This window comes from Dermacentor andersoni, chromosome 2 (genome assembly GCF_023375885.2).
Source record: "Dermacentor andersoni chromosome 2, qqDerAnde1_hic_scaffold, whole genome shotgun sequence".
NCBI lineage: Eukaryota > Metazoa > Arthropoda > Arachnida > Ixodida > Ixodidae > Dermacentor > Dermacentor andersoni.
Genome location: NC_092815.1, coordinates 178,838,168 through 178,865,195, shown reverse-complemented (window position 1 = coordinate 178,865,195; position 27,028 = coordinate 178,838,168). Strand labels below are relative to the sequence as shown.

At 46.0% G+C, this 27,028-nt stretch overlaps 1 protein-coding gene across 1 annotated transcript; it reads left to right on the top strand.

The window, feature by feature from the left end:
• On the top strand, positions 1-26,307 carry LOC126540379 (uncharacterized). The gene is made up of 4 exons (XM_055075996.2): positions 1-282; positions 20,729-20,920; positions 22,075-22,326; positions 25,540-26,307. Exons 1-3 carry the CDS (start codon positions 242-244, stop codon positions 22,313-22,315), a joined length of 474 nt encoding a protein of 157 aa, XP_054931971.2. The 5' UTR covers positions 1-241; the 3' UTR covers positions 22,316-22,326; positions 25,540-26,307.
• The last annotated feature ends 721 nt before the right edge of the window (positions 26,308-27,028 follow it).

Here is a 27,028-nt window from a genome sequence, read left to right as displayed (position 1 = left end):
CTGCCTCGAGGGGGGGGGGGGGGGGTATGAAGTCTCCGTCCTGGACGTCTCGACAGGAGGATCAGGTGTTTTTTCTTCGGCCTCCCTTTTGTTTTCTCGATTGCTCTGTTCACACGCGGGGCTTTGCCCCCGGCACTGACGTTCGCTTACTGTCGCACGCGTGGAAGAGAGAAGTGCGTAGACAGCCGGCAACGTTCCGGGTGCGTGTCAGGACCACCGCCGGGATTCCGTTCCGCTGGCCATGCAGCGGAGACGACCACACGAGCAGGGCACCTTCTTGCGGTGAGTCGTCTGGTGCAGCACGCGAAGGTCCGCTTAATTCTTGAATTTTCGCCAGCCCGTGAATGCGTACGAACAATTAGACCTGTAGGCCCCAATCAGCGCTGCCAGGACTGTATTATTTCGCCAGAAGTCGGTCTCTGACGAGCTCTAGTAATTGTACAAAATATTCACTCACGTGTATGTGTGTGCGTGCCTGTGTGTGTGTTTGCGTGTGCATGTTTGCGTGTGTGTGCGTGTGAGTGCGTTGTGTGTGTGTGTGTGTGTGTGCGCGCGCGCGTGTGTGTGTGCGCGCGTGTGTGTGCGTGTGTGTGTGTGTCTTTATATACACACAGAGGATTAAAGTAGCCTTGTAAGAACTGTATGGAACATAAACCTTCCAGGAAGTAATAGGCAGGACTTAGTCGGTATTCCTAGTTCTCGAAGTGCGAAGGAATGGCTAGATTATGCTTCAAAATTTTAGGATGGATTGAGTCACTGTTGAAGCATGCGTTATGCCCTCTGCACACGAGCTTGAATGTGAATGTGCAACAGCTGTCGTACTATTACAAAATAAAAGAGGTATGTGTGTGCGAACACGTCGAAATCACAGAAGGTGATGCAGATGTACTACATGTCTATTGCATGCATAAGTGTCCTGTCATTCTGTGAAATCTGTGACAAATTCAAATTCACTTGCAATTGGCCTGACAGCAGAATGAGACGATAGCTTCTTGCTCCTTATCTACCTTACAGTGCCGTCGTGCAAAGTTCGAAGCTTTGCATAGCCAAATATCAGTTTCGCCTTAATGACGAAGCAATGAGTGCGATGGCTATACATGTTAGAATAATACACGAAGTGTAAGGCTCGTAGCTGTATAGTGGCGGTATGAATGGCAGTATAAACGTAACCTAACTAAGTAAACACGCGTTGTGTGGCATGTGTCGACACATTAACAGAGAAAACTCGTTGACCACGAGCAGAAACGGTTAGTACTGCAGTACTGTAGGCGTTGTCGCCTTGTGCTGACCTGGCGTTCCCGTACTGCGGCATGCTCACGGCGGGCACGATGTATGTGTTCGTTTCGCGCTTTTGAGCTACTTTTCTAGCAACCATACCTTGGCTAGTATGTGTGGGAAAAAGGGCGAGCCGACAAAGTCTGTATGGTCTGCATAGTATGCGTAGGCTTTTTTTTTACAATTAGTTGCAGCAAGCAAAGCTGTCTAACCTGAGGTCTTAGGATACAGCTTCTGTGCACCAGTATTTGCGACTGGACCCCAAACACGCCTAGGCATCTTTCGCAGCCTGCCGTCCAAATTCTGACGTAAAGGAAAATCCTGCAGGTAGTGGGAGTAATGTTCTTCAGAAAACTTATTAAAGCTAAAGGAATCAGTAATCAGCATTCTAATGTTTAACAATGATATTGGCGTACACTCGCGTGGAGTGTGCAAAAAACGCGCCAAGCGTCTCAACGCTATTCAGTTTGCTGAGGCATGCGCCCGTGGCCTAATGGTTGGAGGATCGAGTGGTTGCGCTTTAGGGTCCTCTGTGCAAATTCTGCCGTCGGGAAATTTCATTGATGCTTATTTATTAGATTTTTGTTAGCGATTTACCGCCGCAATTCCGTATCGGGTATGTTTCGAACCTCTTTCGGGGGCCGATACCGGAGACAGTGCAGCCTGCCGCGCCAGTAACTTACTTTCCGGCTTGAACCCTTATAGTGTTTCGCACATCTATTATTCAACAGTCCTTCAAGTTTTAAGATAAAAGGCATTCGCTGTCACTGTTATGTTTTATGACATTTGTTTGTGGGCTGCCATTCTGGAACTTCTGAAAAATAAATTTGTCGAGAACTGAAGTCCTGGTGTGAGCAACTTTAGGGATAAAATAGTGTGGCAATATGGACCCACGAATGCAGCATGTCATATACGATGGCATGACATTGCCACGAAGCTGTGCTGTTCGGGTTTAGAATGCTTTTACAGTGGAGCTGTCTATGGCTATGATCTGGCGGATCGCGTCGTGCGTAGTGCGCAGAACAACAATTTTAAATGCGAAACATGGCGAACATTTGCCCCTTTGACGGTGTCTATCTATATAGCCACCTGCGTCTTGGTGCTCTCATGGTCATTTCGTTAATTTGGTATCTACGAAAATTGGCATGGTATGACAAGAGTGTATGCCAAGCATAAATTATGTGTTATGACATGAATGCCATGGCATGCGTGTCATGTAGGTCATGAAACAGTCGTCTAAGGCTTGGTATGCACCAAAATTGGCATAGTATGGCAAGAGTGTATGACGTACATAGACGATAGGCCATGACATGCGTGTCACGTAGGTCATGAAACAGCCGCCTACGTCTTGGTATGTATGAAAATTGGCATAGTATGGTAAGAGTGTATGACGTACATAAATGATAAATCATGACGTAAATATCATGACATGCCTGTCATGTAGGTCATCAAATAGCCGGCTACGTCTTGGTGCTCGCATGGTCGTTTCGTTAACTTGGTTGGCTTTCCGCACACTGCTTCGCATAACATCGATTCCCGCAGGGTGCGGGGTCTGCTGGCTTTTTTCATACGTGGGCCGATCCCGAAGATAGTGCAATACCGGGTTGACCCACGGCGGAGGTGACGTAGGCGTTAAGCACTCCCCATACGTGGGCGAATCCCAAAGATAGTGTAATACCGGGCCGACCCGTGGCGGAGGTTAAGCAGGCGTTAAACACTCTCCGTACGTGGGCCGATTCCGAAGATAGTTCAATACTGGGCCGAACCGTGGCGGAGGTGCTGTTCGCTAGTAAGGGGCCCACAACACAGCTTCGATGGTCATCCTTCCTCACAGAGTGGAAGGGCACTGAGTCTTTAAAACAACGCACTTGAAAACAAATATTAAAGACGAGCCAGTTTGTACAGATGCACGGAAAAAAAAATATATTTACAGGGCAGCTAGGACTTCGAGCCGCCACCTGAGGCCACCACAGCAAAAACTGTCGGGCCATTTTTTATTTCATTTTCTTCTTCTACAGTACAGCTGAATACAAGGTGTACAAATAAACTAGGCGTCAGCACCAACGTTCAAATATCACTATATCGGGTAATGAACAACTGTCACCGAGTCATGGCACATCCGGTGGGCACATGTGAGACTTGCAGAGATGCTGGCAGCGATGTTCTACGCTGGTGCCCACCTGATGAAGGGGCTACATGTTGAGGGCATTGTAGCGCTTCGTGCCTTGATGTGGAGGAGGCAACGGCCCGACGCCCTTTTCGGCGTTCGCCACCCGGAGCTTGGGCACGGCGATAGAGAAGCTGGATGTGCCCAGGTTGGACGCCCTTGCTACGTTCGCCGCCGCGGTCTGCGGGAAGGAGTTTGATGATGCGCCAAGAACTTTGGCTAAGAACTCGGCAGGCCGCTACTACCTCTCCCCGGACACAATCTTCTCGGTTCCGCCAGCTCTGCCACGCTCGCCGTCTCCCTCCAAACTCTCTCACGCACCCTTCCGCCAGCTTCTTTTTTCGTCTCTCCGCTGTTCACGTGCACGCGGCATCGGTGCACCGCAGCCACTGGTTTTGGCACATCATCGTCGTTGCCGTCCGCTCCTTCATTTCACCGACCACGACGCATAAATCCCTACATGTCTACTCAGCGCACATCATAACGGGCGTATGGAGTACATTTACCTAAATATATGCGGAGCCCGACGGCTGTGAAAATTCGCTTGGAGTGTCCATATAATTGCTATCGCAATAAAACGCGGAGACAATGATTGGTTCAAGTAATATTTACTGCTAACCAGTTGGAAGAATCAGTGCTAAAGGCTGCAGCCTAGGAACGAAATTGTAAAATTGAAATAATGCTCTACAAGTCTCATGGATTCCTAGTAGATAGCGGAATCGGTATTTGTAATACCTCGAGAGGGAACTGCCTAGAGGAGAGACACGCGCTTCTTAGCGAGGCTCGGAGTGCGTGTACTGTTATCGTACACCTTCTACTTTGTATGGTTATTGCGGAGCAAATTGTATGCAAATCGGCAAGTTTTTGACGGCTTTATTGGTGTAGTCATGATGCACCCAGAGGTCGCATGCACTTAGAGTAAAACAGACATGTGCTTTTTGTTTTTTGTTGATGCTACGTTGTAACCGCAGAAATAGCAGAACGGTTACTGATATGCAAGTGAGAAAACAAATAAAGCTCTGAAAAAAAAAAAAAAACGTGAAGCCACCAGAAGAACAGTCGCCTTCATGATCTCTACTTTTGTTTGTTTGTTACGAAGTCTCTTGCTTTTCACATTTGAATGGGCCGGCAAATCTACGTTTGGTTGTCTGTAGTCGCGCTCGCAACTGCGCTAGCTCTCTTTGATCACAGACCTTTATCAGAGCAAACCTTTTCAAATGCCGATCTCATAAGCCACCGCAGGCTGAAAGCGATGAAGGCACTACTACAGTTTTTAAGGATAACAGACCTGCTCAAACAACTTTAGCACTAAAAAGCGTTCATCGCACTGCATCTGTTCTGGTGTTGTGATAGCGTGCGGTGGTCGTCACTGTGATCGTGTGTCTGTGCTCCCAGTTTCTCTTTGTCTCCGCTTTCTTCTCTTTCTATCTCCCTTCTCCTGTTCCCCCACGTAGGGTAGCAAACTGAATTTTCCGTTCTCTCTAACCTGACTGCCTTTCTCCTTTATTTTGTCTCTCTCTCTCGCTCTCTCTCCATTTTTTTGTTATGTGTTAAAGGGTACTTGTTCCAGCGTGCGCTAAGTCGCCCGCTTTACTCCTCTATTGCTGTATGTAGGTTAAGGCAACTACGCCCGCGGTTTCCGAGTTATATCGGCGAGATCAACAATATTGCGACTGACTAACTGCGAAAAATGGGATAGTGAAACTTGGAAAAAGGGCTCTCACGTCCGTTACACCCCTTACCCCTGTTGAAGGACGTACAGTCGCGTGCAAAATGAGCTGCAACACGGTGCCCACGTTCAAACGGACACCGAGACTGTACGGTGGCGCCGAAATACGAATGACTAGAGGACTAAACATCCTTACAATTACTGGTATTGGTACTGGTATTACTGGTATTACTGGTACACTAAGTTTTCATATGTAGTCTTGAGGAACTTTTCAGCACGTGCACCACGTTGCAGGTCATATTGCACGCGTCTGTACGTTCATTCAAAATATAAGTCGGGATGCTTGCAAGAAGCACAGTGAGTTATCTTCAGAACAGAAATCTAATGTGCAGTAGGTTTGTCTTAATTATCTCTTCCTTAGTCGAAACAACGAGAACTGATACTGAAAAGTGAATATTACCGCCACTTTATTCCCGCTAGCAGTAAAAAAATTAATTGCGCGCTGCTTTATTTCGCTCACTGCTGATATTATTTTCTCTGAGACGTCAGTGAGAACAATATGACAGAAAAAAACAACAACCTTATTTTCAAATACCAATGATACCTTAAAACTGAGAGTCTATAATACATCGTGGAAGATTTTCTTTCTTTGTGTATCATGCGCCTCTTCGATGAAAAACGACAGCTGGGATATGTGTGCGACTGCCAACACTCGACAACTGCATTTAGATCCGATAAATAGTAATCTTTGTTGCGATACGAATTCTACGGACACTCCAGGCAAATTTCTGCCATCGCCGTGGCGTTCAGCATGAAGTCCAAGCGCGAGAAGATCCCATCGCGCCTCGTGGCGCCGTAGGTGCGAGTAAAAGCGTGAGAGGGTGAGCGGAGAAGGATGGTCGTTTGGCTATAGTGTACTCTAGTACACTATCGTTTGACGCGCTCCACTCGCCCAGTGTTGTGCGCAAAAGGTTGTGAGTGGGAGGAGAAGGATGGGAAAAGGGGGGGGGGGGGTAAAAATTTCATATGCTAGCCCGGCCGCGCGCCCTATATTGGAGGCAGTATGCGGCGGATACAAAAGCTGCGCGAGCCGAGATGGCTTGTGGCTTTGTCCGCGCTGGCGTTCTCGCGCGCCTAGCGTTAGATGTAGCGTAATGGCAAGTTTTGCGTTGCATCTAAAGGCAGCACGAAGCGTTCGCTCGCCACTGCTGCCGCTCTTCACCGCGCCAGCGTTCATGACAGCGAATATGCGCGGTCATCGAGTGGCATCTGTTCATGTTTGAGTGTGCGCGCATGACACCGTGTTTGTTATTTAGATGGCAAGCAAACGTTTATGCAATTTATATGGTCGATAAAGCTACTCGCCTTGCCTCGTATAGTTGTTTATTAATTTGCTATCTCAATAAATGCTTCGCGTTTTGGGCGAAGCTGGGACTTTTTGGATGTACACGACTGTCATCGACATAACAATTCTCAAGAACCCGTGTTGGTTATCAGTCTTGGAGCGCCTTATTTCCTAAGGATCTTAATTTATGTGTTATTAAGTGTACTGCTGTTGACGGCAAGCGCTTACGAAAGAAACATATTGCAGTTTCGCCCTAAGAGCGAAGCACTATTACACAAAGTGTAAAACTCGTAGCTCTAGTGGCAGTATGAATTGACGTAAACGTAAGCTGACTAATTAAATACGTGCTATTGTGCTAGCGGCCCTCTGTTTGTATCATGACATCGCACAATTTCAGTTACGTTTATTAATTAAAGCCAACGTCTTTCTTAGGCACCTTACCGCCACTTTTCCGTATCGACTATGTTTCAAACCTCTCTTTTGGACCGATCTCGGAGGTAGTGCACAGCCGCGCCAATGAAGTTTCGTCATTTTAAGCTTTGAGCTCTGTTGGAAATCACGAGTGGCACGGAGAAAACGGTGGCGAACTGGATAGTGGGGTGCGGGCTGTTTAGAGGAGGACTGTTTGGGATGTACGCCATGTTCACAGCAAGCTCGGTTATTGTTTCGCATCTTTATTATTTAAGTCTGAAAAGATTTAGGTTGACAGGCATGCACTCTCTTTGTTTTGGTTCAAGATATTTGTTTGTGGGCTGCCATTCTTCAAATTCTGAGGAACAATTTTGTCAGCAATGTAAGACCTGGTAGGAGTAGCTCCAGTGATAGAATGGTGTGGTAATATAACACGCATACACAGCATGTAATATAGCATGGCTTGGCACATAGCATACATATACCTAAATATAGTGAGTGAGGACTCGGGCATTTCACTGAAAACGTGCTGTGTACACAATGCTGTGCACTTTGTGTACGTTATCGTCCAGGTGGAATTGCGCCGTGATTGTGACTCAGTGTTCGTATCGTCTCTTGATGAAATAAACTTTGTTCTAAACACACACATATACCGAACCTCACGGTGGCCTTGACGGCGAAAATTCGCTTGTCGCGTCCAATTGATAGCTATCGCAACAAAACAACAGCGGCCAAAGTGTCACGATTTACCGTAATTATATTCTTTTGCTTCCGCTTTGTTCCATTCTAACCATCTTTCATACCAACAAGCATACGCTGATCAGAGGATCGAATGGCAACGTTCAAATGATAAATGAAGGTGATAGAATGTAAGGATAAAAAGGTATGGTTGATCCCTCTTTAATAAAGCGTAGGAATCGGTAAAACACGAAAGTGAAACGTGTCTTCACAGTAGCTGGTGTGTGTTTGTTTCGTGAAGCTACGAAGGTAAGATGGTAAGATGGTAAGAAGCGCCGGCAAGATCGTGTGACGTGGCTGCAGGTAGACCACACGCAAAACAAATTGGCCAGTTGTTGAGTGTTCGCCATTGTGCACTGCTGTGTGGGTATCTCTGCTGAACGAAGCGAGGAAGGATTATTAGTTCTTTGGCGAAATCAGTTGAAATCCCGTGCCTGTGGAAACGAAAGTTGCCAGAAACATTCATCTTTCCTGTAAAGGCTTCTGCTTGTCTTATCAAACGCCATTACTTTTCATCAATCAATTAATGCTTTCTCGGCTTTGCAAATAGCCTGCAAACAGGCTTCCGCAGAACTGACTTGAAATGTTCAGTGTCCCTCTGCTTAGTGTTATTGATCAAATCGACCTCGCGCTGCAATCTTTGATTACGGAACATCCCGAAACCTCGTAAGTCAGGGGGAAAATGAGCAACACTAATGTTTTCTGTACTCCCGGACAACATTTCTTGGCTATGAAGCGAAAGCTACGGGGGAGGAGCTCCTGCACATGACTGTGTTCGTCCGCAATGTAGTCCGGGCGCGCTCGGCACTGTTTTCGGTTTCGCCAACCTTGCACAACCTCTTTACTTTAGTCAAGGCAGATACAATTGACTCGGCGTGAATCAATGTTTATTTGCATACCAAGTTTTGAACAGCGAGCATTGCAGCCTGAGTCGGAGCTCCGAAGCAGCCGTATGGCGTTGATTAGGACTTGGACGGGCAACCGACGCTGGCATCGGTAGATCCGGCGCAGCAGTCAGCTCGCTCACTCGTTTGTACGTGCCGATGGTTGCGATTCCCATATGGGTTCGCTTGGTTTCCGTGCAGACGCTGGACAAACTTTTTTTGTGTGCTTCAACAGACTTTTGTTGTTAAAGTTGGCCACCAGCCTCTCAGGGGAGTTGATTAGCGGGACAGCAAGCGACGAACACTCACCAGAAGACACGGGCGGCATATTGCGTTTGATGAATGTGCAAAACGTGCGACACTCTCGGGCGTGCGAAAATTCGAAAGGGCAAACTAGAAATACAATAAAATACCAATAGCTGACTGGTGAATGTTACCTATTATTTCAAATTAGGCGCTGCAAAAAACTAAAAAGTATCGTTTTCCATTTCCCACGTAAGGAAACGAGAGCAAAACTGCAGGCCTACTTACAGCAGCGGTGAAAGAGGCGCGCTTAGTTTCCGCAGCCTTCGCTTCATAGCCAAGAAAAGTTGTCCGTGAGTATAGTGAGTCCACAGCAGTACTGTCTTTTTTAATTTATATGCAGTGTCGAACGGCATAATGTGGAACTTAAATTAAAGATCGTCAAGCAGGCCCGTTTCAAGCGGCTACTGCAACACTGCCTTGTAAAATTAGTAATCCATGAGCCAGCTCTCATACTCATTACATCTGTAAATTTATTAACTTTAACGCCATTAGTATTCGTTCTTACCATCCTTGCGATCATTATCACGGACCAAGGCATCTTCATAAACAGTCGACGAGCATCCCCCACAGAGACAGGAACGGTGCACTGTGTACATTGTCTTCGGGTGGGAGACACCAGGCCCAAGTGGTGGACGGTGTAGGGCTACGTTGGGTCGACGTCTCCGCAGAGAGACTTCGCTCAGCCGGCGAAAATTGCGGCGAAGGCACGCGCGGGAAAAAATAGGGCACGCTTGCCAGAAGGGGTCGCTGCAGGTGGCAAGAAACCGCTACCATTGCTGTGCGAATGTATCCCTGCCTGCACCAAGTGAACTGTGGCGTTGGCACGCGAAGACTTGGTAGGCCTATGATCAGTGTTGCCGTTGGGCACTGAGACAAAAGGAAGCAGCGCGGAAGTCAAAAGTATCCGAAAGTGGCCAAAAGTAGCCAGTTCGTTTGTTGTCGTGCCAAATTTGTCGCCTCCATCAAAAAGAAAATACGATTATTATTATTATTATTATTATTATTATTATTTGTTTTGAATGCATACATACACTAGACAGGAAAGGGAAAACGAGGAGCAGGCTGGCAACTGCCTCCGAAAGAGGCACAACCGCCCGCCTACTCTTCAGAAAGGAGGAGACAAACATAGAAATGGAAGATAGCAAGAAGGGGAGAGAAAAGGAAAGAATGAGCAAGATGGCAAATCTCAAATAATTAAGCAGGACACAGAGTGTACAGGCCACATAGAGTAGGGCCGGTCACTTCAGGTCACGCCACTAAATAATGTCGAAATAGAAGAAATAGTGTCTGAAGTCCCGTCACTCGGAAGCAGAAATAGGGTACAAACGTGAACCTAAGTTAGTTACTTTAGAAAAGTAAGAAGAGGGTGATGCGCCTGGTCGCGTCGAGACGCACAACCGACACTGGGGTACAAACATTCGTCGAGTGTCGTTCACCGCAGGCCAAGGAGGATATAGTCCCTCACTAGCGGCGTGCGCTGCGAACTGAAAGCGGGATACTACAATACCACGCGCCGAAGTGTCTCGCAGCAACCGCAAGACGTACACGATGGACTGGGCACAAGTCCTTGTCGGTATAAACGTTCGCACACGTCCATGCAGCCGACCGTAAGCTTGGGTAGTGCTCTAGCGCGACGAGTCAGGCCTTGACCGCGAACGTTCCACTTGCGACGCGTTGGTCTGTATGCTGCTTCAGTAGGTGTCGACAAATCAGCAGACGAGCGTCATCAAGCTTGCACAAGATTTAACGGCAGACAGAGTTGTTATGAGCATAAGTTGAAGCCAGCCGATCAGCCTCTTCATTTCCGGCGATCCCTACGTGTGAAGGTATCCACTGCACGAGGGAAACCCCACGTGACCCAATTTTGTTGGCGGAGTCAGTAATGCTATGCACAACTGGGCAATCGATCTTACTGCGTTGTAATCTGCTAAGGACAGTGCAGGAGTCCGTAAAGATGGCAGTCTTCGATGAGGTTAACTCTTCTTGCACGTATTTCAGTTTCAGTTTTAGTTTATTATTCTTTCAATACAATGCATTGGTAAGATACAATATACAGACGAGGATGCCAAAGTCAAAGACTGCAACGGGACCCTCAGTTAATAATAACAATGTAGAGATGTATTAAAGAAGAACAAGCTAACTAAAACAAGTGAACACAATCGCGAAAATACAACATACAAACATAATATAAATGAAAACAAATTGTATGTACCTATATAAGCCTATAGTGCATAAAAAAGCTGTCGATACATACAAATAACAAATATAGTGTAATGAATGACGTAAACTTCGTTAAACATATAAAACAGCTTAAGGGCATGACTAAATGTATGAAAGGATGAAGATGTGCAACATCATGTATGAAGAGTGCAACATTAATCGCTGCTAGCTCCGGAGTTGTTGACGAGTCTGGATGGGGTATATGAAATATACGTCGTACTTGCGTCTAAAGGCAGAAAAAAGCTGCAGAAGCGCCTTGGCCGTCGGTGTGTACAGATACATCTTTGAATACTTTGGGAATTATCTGGAAATATTTCGAACATGTGCGACTAAGCCAATTGGAATATTGCCGAAACAGGCATATCAGACTTTTTTGTGTATGTCAGGGATTGCGCGATAAATGGGGAATACGTGTTTGGTGATATCCTTCGGAGGTGGTGGCGTAACCGAAGCAGCACGTTCAGAAATGCCAACGATGTTTAGAAATAATGTCGCCATTCTTTTCATGCGAGAAAAGACGATCAAGGAGCGATTGACCATTCGATGCGTGATGCAGACACTCTATGTCATAGAGAGCTCTCTGGCCTGCTTGCAGGCCCAAAGGTAGCTGATGCGCTTCAGTGAGTAATGCAACAGATCGCGCCTCACGAGGTAATCCATGCACTAGTCGAAGGGCAACGCAGGAATCTCGTTCCAATTGCGCCATCAAACTAGGCGGCGCGTTCAGGGCTGGTAACGCATATACAGCATGTCTGAGAGTACAGATGACTGGTACACCTGCAGAGCAGTTGATTGGTCGTAGGCAGCACCTCTAGCGGCTAAGGGGGCCACATACTTCAGGAGGGATTGAGATTTGCGTCGTACAAGTTCAACGGCAGGACGCTAAGAGATTCGATCATCCACAATGAAGCCCAAATAACGGTGTTGTCGCACCCAGCTTATCGATGTCTCGTAAGGTACAGTCGGCTCATTGTTCGACGAACGCGTTGTTTAGGATGATATACTATTGCAGTCGACTTAGCATGTGATATTTACAGGCCAACTTCAGTGAAGTACTCCGACGTCACGTTCAGACCTCTTTGCAAGCTCGCGCGTAGCTGCGGACCAATTGAGGCGCGAAGGGTCAGTTATCCACAGAGCAATTTCATCTGCAAAGGTAGCTATGTCCACAAGTAAGTCACTGTCCCGAGGCTAGCTGCTTGGAAGCGCGGCGAGTACAGCGTTAGACAGAAATGGCAATAATACGCTGCCCTGTGGGAGACCGCACTTCACAGTGAGGGACTCACTTGTTATTCCATCGACACGCACTTTCATCTGGTGCTCCGTTAGAAAATTATGCACAAAGCGGAGCAGACGACCCGAAATTTCTGCAGTTGCAACAGCGAAAATACCACCTTATGTTGAACCTAGTCGAAAGTTTGTTGTATGTCTAGGAAGAGCATGGTAGGCGGAGTGCTTGTTTCCTCCGGCAAATTGAAGCGCCGAAACAAGGTCTGCAATGCGGTCCAGAGCTTAACGGTGGTGACGAAAGCTACTCATGACATCAGGGAAAAAATTTAGCTTCTCTAGACTGACATAGACGGCAGTTTGGCGGGTTGCAGTATGTGTTGGTGTTGACTAAATGGGTCGGTGATCTGAGCCCCACAGGTCAGCTTCACATGACCAGGCTAAGCACATGGCTCTCGTTGATATCGCAAGGTCTATAGTGGAATGCTCCTTTGCCCTACCTATAAATGTAGGTGAACCGTCATTCAGTTTTTGCTGATCGTTCTTGATAATGATCTCGTTAATCTCTGCCCCACGATTGTCCTGGCGACGGGAACACCATCGCCGATGGTGGGCATTAAAATCTCCGCATAACACAAACGATGCACCCCAGCGAGACACAAAGAACTCAAGTATTGAGGCATCTGAAGAAATTGTAGGCCAATTGTGTATACTTGCCACCGTCGTAGTCACACCCCTGAGATTCACAGAAACACCTGTACACTCAAACTCATCATCACAGATGTCGTCTGTGCCAAGAACCGCCAAATCCAAGTCAGTGCGTACGTGGACTGATGCATTGAAGCATTGCGCGTGTGCGCGGTGTCCACACACTGGAAAGAGCCACAGGTTGGTTCCGCGCATGGAGTGTTGCTGGGGACACCCAGGAAGCGTGGAAGTCGATATTTGTCTTTCCTTGCGCTAGTTTCCTGAAGCGCTATAACATTTGGTGGAGTCTTCATAGCGATGAGTCGAAGAACTAGATCAGCGTGCCGCGGTCGCTGCGAACGCGGCAGCTGTTCAATAATGATAGTGCACATAATTATGACGCGTAAATTACGCCACAGTACCGGTATTTAGAAATGCTTTAGTACTTAAGAAATCTTGGCGGGCGCGTCGAAGCTCGGTGCGTTACAATGTTCGATGCAACTGGAGACCAACTTTATAAGAATCGCTGCGAGCGATGAAGTCCAGCTACACTTTGCTCCTAAGGTGCGTATTAGTTGAAAATAGTCGTAAAAAACGCGCTGACATCCAGCATTTTTAGTGGCCAGGGAGACCGAGCTTTTGGGGCATATTCCGCGAGACGCGATAAAGGGCATCTGTAAGCTCCCACTCCGTTCCAGAAGCTTATGCTTATTGTCTAATCTAGCGCACATATTGGCAACCCTTTGCCGAATGTCAGACTCGAGCACGAGAGGGCCGCGTTTATAGAAATGAGGTGGCCGCGGCATTAAACAGCCCAGACGTGCTTTCTTAATGATGACATTGAACCTGCTCAAACTGCTTTGGCGCGCGACAACACTTGACAGTCTCAATTGCAGCAGTGCACTTCAGTCCAGTCTCTCCGCCTTTGTGTAAAGAAATACCCCTCTCACAATTGCAACGTTATTCCCAGTTGCTTTAGGAACTGGAAGCAGCGTTCTCGGTTGCTCCTTTTATCTTCAGCGGGAAGGTTGATTCGCTTTTCGCTGAACACATGTCCCACATCTAAACCTTGTAAAAGTTGGGGTCGGGCATGAAATAAATGGTAGCTGGCCCATGCCGTCGGCCGACGCATCCACGCTAAGGATGTTGAAGGGAGGGACTTGGTCTCATCGAGAACGAGGAATACAGGATTTATTTACAATATCTACATGAAGGGTGCAGAACGTTACATTTCATCAGTCTAGCATGACTGAAAACGAAAGCACACCGAACAGCTGACAACGGCTGCTTAAAAACACTCTGTCCTCCCTAGATCCCTAGGGGCGGGAAAACTGCCATTCATTCATTCATTCATTCATTCATTCATTCATTCATTCATTCATTCATTCATTCATTCATTCATTCATTCATTCATCAGCCTGGTTACGCCCACTGCAGGGCAAAGGCCTCTCCCATACTTCTCCAACCACCCCGGTCATGTACTAATTGTGGCCAAGTCGTCCCTGCAAACTTAATAATCTCATCTGCCCACCTAACTTTCTGCCGCCCCCTGCTACGCTTCCCTTCCCTTCGAATCCAGTCCGTAACCCTTAATGACCATCGGTTATCTTCCCTCCTCATTACATGTCCTGCCCATGGCCATTTCTTTTTCTTGATTTCAACTAAGATGTCATTAACTCGCGTTTGTTCCCTCACCCAATCTGCTCTTTTCTTATCCCTTAACGTTACACCAATCATTCTTCTTTCCATAGCTCGTTGCGTCGTCCTCAATTTAAGTAGAACCCTTTTCGTAAGCCTCCATGTTTCTGCCCCGTAGGGGAGTACTGGTAAGACAGCTATTATACACTTTTCGCTTGAGGGATAATGGCAACCTGCTGTTCATGATCTGAGAATGCCTGCCAAACGCACCCCAGCCCATTCTTATTCTTCTGATTATTTCCGTCTCATGATCCGGATCCGCCGTCACTACCAGCCCTCAGTAGAAGTATTCCCTTACCACTTCCAGTGCCTCGCTACCTATTGTAAATTGCTGTTCTCTTCCGAGACTGTTAAACGTTACTTTAGTTTTCTGCAGATTAATTTTTAGACCCACCGTTCTGCTTTGCCTCTCCAGGTCAGTGAGCATGCATTGCAATTGGTCCCCTGAGTTACTAAGCAAGGCAATATCATCAGCGAATCGCAAGTTACTACGGTATTCTCCGTTAACTCTTATCCCCAATTCTTCCCAATCCAGGTCTCTGAATACCTCCTGTAAACACGCTGTGAATAGCATTGGAGAGATCGTATCTCCCTGCCTGACGCCTTTCTTTATTGGGATTTTGTTGCTTTCTTTATGGAGGACTACGGTGGCCGTGGAGCCGCTATAGATATCTTTCAGTATTTTTACATACGGCTCGTCTACACCCTGATTCCGTAATGCCTTTATGACTGCTGAGGTTTCGACTGAATTAAATGCTTTTTCGTAATCAATGAAGGCTATATATAAGGGTTGGTTGGATCGGATTGGAAAAACTAATAGAAGTCCTGCAGGACGCACGTCAGTGCGCAGTGGGCGTCTCCCACGCAGGGACCGACAGGGATATTCGGCACATTTCTCTATCACCTGATTGATAGTGTGAATATGGTTTATTGTTGAGTAGCCTTTACGGAATCCTGCCTGGTCCTTTGCTTGACAGAAGTCTAAGATGTTCCTGATTCGATTTGCGATTACCTTAGTAAATAGTTTGTAGGCAACTGACAGTAAGCTGATCGGTCTATAATTTTTCAAGTCTTTGGCATCCCCTTTCTTATGGATTAGGATTATGTTAGCGTTCTTCCAAGATTCCGGTACGCTCGAGGTCATGAGGCATTGCGTATACAGGGTGGTCAGTTTCTCTAGAACAATCTGCCCACCATCCTTAAGCAAATCTACTGTTACCTGATCCTCCCCAGCTGCCTTCCCCCTTTGCATAGCTCCCAAGGCTTTCTTTACTTTTTCCGGCGTTACCTGTGGGATTTCGAATTCCTCTAGACTATTCTCTCTTCCATTATTGTCGTGGGTGCCACTGGTACTGTATAGATCTCTATAGAACTCCTCAGCCACTTGAACTATCTCATCCATATTAGTAATGATATTGCCGGCTTTGTCTCTTAACGCATACATCTGATTCTTGCCAATTCCTAGTTTCTTCTTCACTGCTTTTAGGCTTCCTCCGTTCCTGAGAGCATGTTCAGTTTTATCCATATTATACTTCCTTATGTCAGCTGTCTTACGCTTGTTGATTAACTTCGAAAGTTCTGCCAGTTCTATTCTAGCTGTAGGGTTAGAGGCTTTCATACATTCGCGTTTCTTAATCAGATCTTTCGTCTCCTGCGATAGCTTACTGGTATCCTGTCTAACGGAGTTACCACCCACTTCTATTGCACACTCCTTAATGATGCCCACAAGATTGTCGTTCATTGCTTCAACACTAAGGTCCTCTTCCTGAGTTAAAGCCGAATACCTGTTCTGCAGCTTGATCTGGAATTCCTCTATTTTCCCTCTTACTGCTAACTCATTGATGGGCTCCTTATGTACCAGTTTCTTCCGTTCCCTCCTCAGGTCTAGGCTAATTCGAGTTCTTACCATCCTATGGTCACTGCAGCGCACCTTGCTGAGCCCGTCCACATCTTGTATAATGCCAGGGTTAGCGCAGAGTATGAAGTCTATTTCATTTCTAGTCTCGCCGTTCGGGCTCCTCCACGTCCACTTTCGGCTATCTCGCTTGCGGAAGAAGGTATTCATTATCCGCATATTATTCTGTTCCGCAAACTCTACTAATAACTCTCCCCTGCTATTCCTAGTGCCTGCGCCATATTCCCCCACTGCCTTGTCTCTAGCCTGCTTCTTGCCTACCTTGGCATAGAAGTCACCCATCAGTATAGTGTATTTTGTTTTCACACTACCCATCGCCGATTCCACGTCTTCATAGAAGCTTTCGACTTCCTGGTCATCATGACTGGATGTAGGGGCGTAGACTTGTAGAACATTCATTTTGCACCTCTTATTAAGTTTCACAACAAGACCTGGCTCCCTCTCGTTGATGCTATAGAATTCCTGTATGTTACCAGCTATATTTTTGTTAATCAGGAATCCGACTCCTAGTTCTCGTCTCTCCGCTAGCCCCGATAGCACAGGACGTGCCCGCTTTTTAGCATTGTATATGCTTCTTTTGGCCTCCTAACTTCACTGCCGTTCAACCTTCGACTAATGGGAGCGTCCAAAGTCATCATAGCCGACCCGCATTTGAAGGGGAGGGTTCATACACTCACTTCCGCCCTTTGGTTTCACTGAACACACCGAGGCGAGAGGGTTCTCGTTGACAGGGGTCTTGACCCAAGCAGGCGCCTCTTGATCCTAGAGCTGACCCCGCAGTCAGTAGCCGCCGCGTCTCTGTCCATTGACTGTGACGACTTCTGGGGCCCGTGAGAAAGAACCGCAAAACATTCTTTTCCAGGACTTATCTTGCTCCAAGCAAACCGTGAAGGTGACAGCGAATCGACTAACAATACTCGGTCCGCCGAACGTGGCTAGACATGCCGGCGCCGTTGGGCTGTTGAGGAGGCGCATTGTTGTCTTTACAAAATGAGCCGTCGCAGCGGGCCGAGAAAATTTTGCAGGTCGGTACTCCTGTAGGCCGATCCTAACAACCTCCAGAAGATTGATGTCACATTGGTTTTCCGTTTACGAAGCTTATCACCATGTATCTCATGGTAACCACGTGTTTGCTCACCATTGATACATTGATTCTTTGGCAAAGTGTCGCTTCTACTTCCATTTATTTGTTTTCCTTTCCATGGTAGCCCTTTCAGCCACTGGATATCAAGTCATCGCGATATCTACCGTATACTGTGCTCCTTCGCGTGCAGATGTTGCACTAAATTTCGCATGAGCCACGTGGCGTCGTGAATAGCGTTGTGAATTGTATCATAGTCATGGGCTATGACAGTATCTACAAATGCGCCGCGTTCTTTTTCTCACTTGTTTGAGATGCCCGACCGAACAGTTAATGGAGTAAAGTTGCACACGAGTTGGGCCTTGGTAATGTAACACACACACACACACACACACACACACACACACACACACACACACACACACACACACACACACACACACACACACACACACACACACACACACACACACACACACACACACACACACACACACACACACACACACACACGCGCGCGCACACGCACACGCACACGCACACACACACGCACACGCACGCACACGCACACGCACACACACACAAAGCTAAAGTAGAAGCAAGCGCAAGCTTCAGAAACACAAAAGAAATTTGCACATGTGGTATGAACCAGAAACACTGTGGCAAATTTCCTTTTGAAACTTATTACGCACTTAGAAAGAAAATTTATCAGGGACTCAAGGAAATTTCTTATGACTATTGTTAAAGAGAATGAACCTGCCGACAGACATAAATTTTCATGAGGGGTGAATGTTTAAATTACTCTGCCATTGAGATTACCGTGCACGTCGGTGGAGGAAAGGGTCAAAGTGTCGAAATCCAGAAATCCACTTAACCGAAGACTACCATTTCTTTGAGACAATTAACCATAATAATTAGCAGAAACAAAACGGCGCAGAATAACCCCTTTTCTTACCACATCACCCGCCATCCGCCACTGTTGCGTACTCCAGGGTAGCGTATCGTACTGCTGCCGAGTTGTAGCGGCGCCTGCCTATCGAAGCTCGACCGACGTCACTTATTGGGTAGCGTGGCGTTGTCGGCGGGCTGCAGGCATCCGGTAGACCATGGCGACCAAGCAAGGGCGAGACGATTTCTAGTGCGAAACTTGCACGGTTTATTCAGCGGTGGATGAAAGATGATGAGAAGAGAATGAAATGATAAAAAGTACATTTCCGAGCCCCTTAAATAGGCTCTCTACAATCGTGGGAGGGATCTTGCTTCCGTCGACGTCACGTGACCGGCACCGAAAGCCTGCTGCAAGGAGGAGGGCTCTTGCTTCCTTCGACGTCACGTGACCGGCACAGAAAGCCAGCTACAAGGAGGAGGCCGTCCCGCCTCCTAGAATTGTAGACGCTTGTCCGTCTCCCTTGCACGTTGCTGGTTCGTGGAAGTTATCCTTTGGGCCGTTCGAGGAACGGGTCCCTCTAAAGTCGCACACACACACGCGCGCGCGCGCACGCACGCACACGCACACGCACGCACACACAAACACACACACAAAGGAGGCCAGGTACACTGCGGGAATTTCCACCATAGCCACAGACACTCGAAATGGTCATGGCGAATCAGGAAGTCACGCTTCATTCCAACGAGGCCTGGTGTAAGAAGGTCGGGTGAGAGAAAGTTCTTTCTGCACGAGGTGCGGGACGCCACCCATAGCAGGTGAAGTCACGCCTCATTTCGACGAGGCAGGGTGAGAGATGGTCGGTTGAAATTCCTTTCTGCACGTGGTGCCAGACGTCAACCCTAACACCACTAACTGCGGAGGAGCCGTCACTAAACTGCAGTACGCCCCAACTAGACTCGTTTAGGTGGCTATTCGTATGAGTCGCTATTAAGCGCATATTGATGCTAGACTTAAAGTTCAGGATAAACTAAAATTACAAAGAGGCTATATTTGATTTTCTTTCTAATGGGGGGTACTATGAACCAACTCTGCGCGCAAGAGGTTTATTAGCATGTCTTCAGCTTTTCGATTTCCCAGGAATCTGCTGCTGTATTCAATCATAATTTTATTGACTGGCAAAAGCGTGGGACGATTGTTTCTGCGTTGTTGCCCAAGTTGGAGGTAAATTCATGCCCTATAAGTCTCCAAATGTAGAGAAATTGTATCCATCAAAGTTTAGCCTTTTGTGAAGTGAGGTAAAACACAAGAGAAATCAACTTGCATGCGCTACAGGAGCGACGTAAACCACTATTCTTTGATGGGATGGCAAATTACACAGAATTTCAAAGGAAGAAACGTATGTGCTAGGGCTTACCTCGAAGAGCACAAACTGCTGTGAGGAAAGGTGTGTTTCTCTAAACTGCAGTTTTCGGCACCGTCGTCTTCGTTTGAAATAAACTTGTTCTAGAAACCTACAAATTCCACGAGAGACAGTTGCAACACACCACGCAAACTAACAGGCGATCATTATTAAACTGCTGTCGTTTAAGCTGAGCAGTAATCTCTGCTGATTTTTGCGTCGGTTGAATCTGTGTGAGCTTTTAAACAGCTCTATTCATTTCGTTTTCGCAATGCTAATCACGGCATCTTTCTTTTTTTCACCAGTGAGCGTGAGAACTCATTTAAAAAGAATTGAATAAAATCAAGTACGCTTTAATATCGTAAATTTAGTCGACCTAAGAAAAGAGGAAACGCAATCGCTGGATATCTTTGCGAACATTTTGTACAGTTCCTCACACCCGTTATCACAGCGTAAGGCGGCGTCTAGATTTCTCTTCACCACTTTTAACTGTACGCGCTGTATTGTGTTCTTCCTGGCCCGAAAGAGGGAGCAAGCCGTGCTTATTGGAATTCATTATTGGTTTGTGAGGCTTGGCCACAATCTAACGTTAAGGTTCAGGCGTAGCAGTGTTATACAGAGGCCCTCCAGAGCTCTATAAGGACTTTCTAAATTCAATGACCTAATGTGCGATTATATAAATCAATCGAAGTACGAAGTGAATGAATGAATCAATGAAAAAGAACGGAACGGAGCCATTGCAACAGAGGTGGATAAGTACTCAACAGTATGCGCGCCCTCGCAGCTTTCTCTGACCGGTCCCTGCCTCCGTTTGCAGGCGGCGGCGTCGCGAGGCAGGCCGTGCCCTGGCGCTGCTGGTGTGCCTGGTGCTTGCGCAGAGGTCACAGGCGCTGCCCATCCTCGACCGGTTTGTGCAGAACGTCTTCGAGCCCGACCGCCTGAACCGATGGTTCACACTCTGGGAGAAGGTCATCCACCTGGCCCGCTTCCACGTCCACAATATACCCAGGTACGCAAGCGATTCCCACTGAGCTGGCCTACGTGACTCCCCTTTATGCACGTTCAGCACCTCAAAGGAATACCGAAAGTCTAAAGCGGAGCATGGCGTGTTACTAGCGACCACGGCTCGGACAGTTTATAAAAAGAATGTCGATATCTATCTCTCTTTCTCACGCACACACACCCTTACTTTAGCCAAGTATTTTGTTTGTTTTCTTGCTGCAGGAGAGGCGTCAAGCTTGAAAACTTGCTTGACAACCGTCCGGTTGTTCTTTATGCTATAAATTTATCGCCCGCTTTATAGACAACGATGCTTTATTGGGTTTTATAGCCTTGTCTGTCGCAAGCTCAGGAAATAACTCGCTCGCTTGAATGTCCCAAGTCGACTGGCCGCAATATCTGTTTATTTGGTGTAATGTGCTCTTCCAGTGTGTGCAAGCAGCTAGTGATCCCTCCTTTTCTCTTTCTATTTGTTTCCTTATTCCCTTACTTTGTGCACGGTATATCAAACCATAAGTGCGTCTAGTTGACCTCCCTGCCTTTCATTTTTATATTTCTCTCGTACAGAGAATGCAATGCATAGAACAGAAGCAGAATACTAACGCTGAAGTCAATTGTAAAAATGAACACTATTTTGTGCGAGTGCAGGAATAAAGGGCACAAAAAGGGACAAAATTCACTAGATCTCGTCATGCGTGGGAGCTAGGGGAAGAAGATATTCCATCCTTGCGAGTGTAGCACAATTCTGCTGAAGTTTGATGGATCGCATTTTTTTTTGTTGAATGCGTGAGCCTTCCCTCGTTGAAGAGGACAAACGTCTAAGCGAAATCTATCAAGACGATATGACTCATGACAGAATAACGATAGCGAACCGATCTGATGTGGTTCCAGCTATTTAGAATGATGTCGCTGCGATAAAGAAGAATGTTTTACTACGTTACGATATGCATTGCACGCACGTATAAGCTCGCGCTTTGTCCTTTCTCGTCGATGGTGTAGCCACCATCGCTGCATTTAAATGCACAGCCACAGTGTACAACCGTGCTTCGTTGGCTCAAAACCGGAACGCCATATAAACATCAATGAATTCGACGGAAACGTTGAACCTAACGACTAATACTCCCTCCCGCATCTTCGACGACATCTGTGGGTTCCTTCGTGCAGAATCATCCTGATGCCTTTCTCTAACATCCACTCGGTGCACGGCCGGGCCAAGGATATTCGCCGGGGACTCAGCGACTTGCACATGAGGGGGCTGCTTGGCCGCGTCCAGGGGCTCACGGGCTTCGCTGGTGACGGAGGGGGCACCAGTCGGAACAACTACGCGACCGAGTCTCCGACCTCCATCAAGAAAGCCGCGCAGAGCCTTTCACCACAACCGACGGTAGTGCGGGCCAAGCAGTAGTTCCGAGACCGGTGAGTGTCCACTAGGCAGTGAAGGCGCCAGTTGCGCTCTCGATAATTAACGTTAAAGGGACCAACAACAATCCTTGTTGCGTTTGTCAGATGTATGGCTTTATCTATGGTACGCCAGCGTCTGTTCCTAGGGATGTGGGGATGTGTACGATTCTTAACATTAGAAATATTCAAGATTCAAGATTCATTTATTTCTCCAAGAGAAAAAGGCCGGGGACAAAACGCTGCCTTGAAGCAGCTTGACGGGGTCCGGGGCCCATCTACAAAATGGCAGCAGTGAAGGAAAAAAAGTACAATTTGACATACATCATGAATCAAGGAACCATACACAATGCAGAATTACAAATAAACTTAATGTAATACAAAGTAAAAATTCAAATATACAATGCACTGAGAAGTAACAAAAAAACATAATACAGCGGTATAGCAGAAACAGGAGTAAAACGTAATTGCATTTCAACACTACGATATAATATATCAAGTTCAAACAATACATAGCAGCATTTCTTTTTATACAATGGCAAAAAAACACTATTAGCCTAATTTGGGTTTGAACCCACCACATGCTCAAAAAATTGCTGAACAATTGTTTTTCTGTTTAGGTTCATATTTTCCGTGTACCATTTTTTTGTGTTAAGTGTGTTCGGAACCAGGAAATGCAACATTTGGGAGCCATACGTTGTGCGAATTCGGGGTAAATGCCATGCGTCTGGTGCTTGTCTGAGTGTGCGTTTGTGTCACCGATGAGAGTTGGATTATGAACTTAGCCCGAGGTAAGCTTAAGTTATCCAAGGCTTGAAGAATGGGAAATGACACTAGATGATGAATGGGAGATATTCCATGTTTAATAAACAGTGGTCTGGTATGAGCTAGGTAATCTGAGCCAGAAACTATGCGGATAGCTTTTTTTTGCAGAAGTAGTAGTTGGTTTAGATGCACGCGAGCCGCAGTTCCCCACACAAGATGGCAGTAGCTTACTTGAGAGTGAAATAATGAATGATATATTAATTTCTTAACTTTCACGGGAAACAAGTCGCGACCTCGTGAAAGAGCTCCTACAGATTTCGACAAGCTTAAAGAAAGATGATGGAAGTGATCAGCCCATTTAAGATGTTCGTCAAATATTACGCCAAGAGATTTATATTTACTTACGATTTCGATAGCGTAGTCTCCAATAAGCAGTGGGATTGATATGGTTACTTTCCGGTTTATGGAACGAAAAATAACCGCCTTTGTTTTATTATGATTAATCTTTAAACTGTTTACATGTGACCAGTTATGGAGGCTTTCGAATATGATGTTCGCTTCAAAGAGGAGTTCATTCGATGAGTTTCCAGATAAAAATAAACCAGTGTCGTCGGCATATATTATAAATTCAGCCTTCTTGGAAATATGGACGAGATCGTTTATATATACGTTAAAGAGGAACGGACCTAAGATACTGCCCTGCGGTACTCCGCATCTTATATACTCAAAACTGGAGCTACAACCATCAACACATACGGATTGCTGCCGTTTTTCAAGGTATGACCTTATCAACTTAAGCGGATTGCCTCTTATACCGTATGCATAAAGTTTATCTAAAAGAATGTTATGATTAATGCAGTCAAATGCTTTGCTGAAATCGACAAAAATGCCCAATGTTAGAAGTTTATTTTCAATGTTTTGCAAAATTAGTTCTTTTTGTTTAAGTAGCGCAGATTCCGTACATAAGCCTTGTCTAAAACCAAATTGGGAATCTGTAAAAAGGCGATTATCATTACAGTAAATTTCCAAACGCTTAAGCAAAATTTTCTCTAGTGGTTTCGAGAAAATTGGCAGAACCGATATTGGTCGATAGTTTCCCATGTCTTGTGTAGTCCCAGATTTATGGATAACAATCACTTTGGCTAGCTTTAGTCTGTCTGGGAAGGCAGATGAAGATATCGATAGGTTAAATATATACGATAAGTGAGGTGCAAGAAGGTCAGCTACAAATTTTATTGGTTTTACTGACAGACCCTCTGCGTCAAGGCTGGAGATATTCTTCAAGGCCATTAGTGTAGCAAAAACTTCGAATGGGTGCGTAGGGTGGAGAAAAAAGGAGTCAGGTGTCTGTACAGAAATTAGGCAGGTAGCATTTTTGTTGTAATCTGTTTTAGGGAGACCAATAAAATGTTTGTTAAAGCTATCCGCTAGTTCAGTACCCATTAAGGTTACACCGTTCATTGTAAGACCTCCTATAGAATTGGAGGGCTTGGGCATGTTAAGGACTGCGTTTATTGTTTTCCAAACTAATTTTGCATCACAGCGGCCGTCTTTCTCAAATATATTCGTATAATATTGCTTACGCGCCTTGCGCAACTCGCTGTTTAATTTATTTCTGAACTGTTTGAAGGCAGTCAGGTCGGCCAAATCTCGGCTGGATAAAAATTTTTGAAACATCTTGTCTTTCTTTTTTATCTGTTTATAAAGAGACGGCGTAATCCATGGTTCTCTCATTTTTTTTAGATTGGCGCTTTGTGGACCACGGGAAACATGCATCATATATTTCACGAAATTTATTTTTATTAAAGACAAACCCTAAATCAGGTCTGTTTGGACACTGATTTCCGTTTTCATCATTTGTAATTTTTTTCTTACTGGCTTGGCGGCAAGAGGTGTGTCTTTCTAATAATGTCGTGATTTTTTTAAAACTTCTGACTCGTACCCACTGCTTCGCACCAGCCCACCAGTAATATGTTCGGGGTCGTGAATAACCGAACCTGTGATTACGGACTGCTCCATCGTACCATCTGTTTTGTGGGTATGGTCCCACATTCACAAAACTTCGATGTCATAGTGCACTTTCTTATCAACGGCGATAGCGCGGACCACTTACGGGATTCGACAGTATGGTTAGCGAATAATTGTTTTGAAGCCTCACTGCGAACTTTGGCGGACAAGGAAACAAGGCGACATACCTAAGTATACATTGTGGCGCAAAATACATTTCTTGAAAGGGACAGAAGGAAGGAAGACAGTGAAGCTTGCGCCACAAAGTATACCTAGGAAATCTAAGCACCAACTTGCCCAAGAAGAAGTCCTTTCGGAAGGCGAAATACACCTGTATGTTCCACAAAAAGTGTTGTCGTTAGTGACACCTTCTCTATGGCCCGCATCATAGTCTGCTTATATTTGTTCCCACGTGTAAAATTCCTTCTGTCAATCGATTCCTGTGCATCTATGTTCCAGGCAAACAACGGGCTCCACATTCAACGCAACGGCATTCTGCGACACCGGAGACACCGAAGGTTGACGATATTTTTGCATGACTGCACCGGCGTCGGTTCCCATCCCGGGTCAGTCACTTGAGGAGAGTCGTACCTCCACTTGGGCATTCGTCAGTCAGCGGTGAGCGACGCGCCATAAGACTCACCGCGTTAGCCATCAGAATGGTTCACCTATTTTCAGGAAAATGGTTTTCTGCGATGTGCTTTCCTCCGCGTAAAGTTCATTCCCAACTGTCAATCTGGAACTTACATATTGTCAAATGATAGATTCGTATAGGCTTCTTTCTGCCTTCTTTTTGCCTCACAGACATCTATTTATTAAAAAGTGCAACTGTGATGACTGAAGTGCACTTCCCACTCAGAGTATGAAGTTTGATACGCACTTTACCCAATGCTTTCTGCACATTTAAACACTCAATTTCGATTCCTATTTCAGAGCTCATAGAAGTTATCAGCGACGAAAATTATTCCGCCCAACATGCCTTTATTTTGTCAACTTTGCTCGGCCTACATGTAAGCATTTATCGTACCTTTTTCCTGTGTTATTTTTCTCCTTTGTGTCCGTAAACCATGGAGTCCACGCCGCACAGTCGACAATTTTCATCACTTCAAAATGTTCGTTGCTATCTCGTGCGTCAGTATTTCGCTGTGCGTGTGTGTGTGCGCTCGTCAGTCAGTAACATATTTCCGTGTATCGCCTTTTTTGAATAAAATGGCTAAGTGAAAATTATGGATATCTGTTTTTGCCTTTTGTTTGTTGCCAACACTGAGCTAGTGTGCCGCTCGAAATGGTCTCATTATGTTTCCATTGTTTATTTCTGAATGAGTCTGTTTACTCTGCTTCGAAAGATATACGGTGCCAAAAGTTTACCTGACAGGCCATCCCTATAGGACGCAGGCTCTAACATGGACTTATCGACCTTCGCGATCTCCGAAGTTGAAAATTTTGCATTGGTAAAGTAGCACGTAGAAATATTGTCGGTCTCCTGCCGAAGCGAAGGCTAAAAAGCCCAATTTATGTGCGCACAATTGTTTATACCATTCATCACGCAACAACAACAACAACAACAACAACAACAACAACAACAACAACAACAACAACAACAACAGACATGACCACCATTAGTCTAAAGTTGACCATCAGCGTTTCCGTATTAGTTCATTCATCAAGAGAAGTTTATAGCAATAAAAATTTCAAGTGTGTGCACCCTATCCCCATTACATGGTGCTTTTGCGTGCTGCAATTGTACTGATATCATCCTCGACTGCCTGGCCCGTCCAACGGGACAAGTGATGTTTTGCTCCGCTGTTCTCAAAACAAAAAAACTCACCTATGATAGGTAATTGTGAGAGGCAAGCTAGTTGACTGATTAATGGGCAGTAACACGGCAGAGAGAGAATGGCTTATGAACAGGAAGGCAGATAGAGCCGGCTCTTAGTAGCGTGCTCTT

Excerpts from the sequence above, each read along its gene's own strand:
- LOC126540379 (XM_055075996.2), top strand. The coding sequence starts at position 242 with ATGCAGCGGAGACGACCACACGAGCAGGGCACCTTCTTGCG. Across the intron at positions 283-20,728 it reads GAGCAGGGCACCTTCTTGCG|GCGGCGGCGTCGCGAGGCAG; the intron begins GTGAGTCGTCTG and ends CTCCGTTTGCAG. Across the intron at positions 20,921-22,074 it reads CACGTCCACAATATACCCAG|AATCATCCTGATGCCTTTCT; the intron begins GTACGCAAGCGA and ends TCCTTCGTGCAG.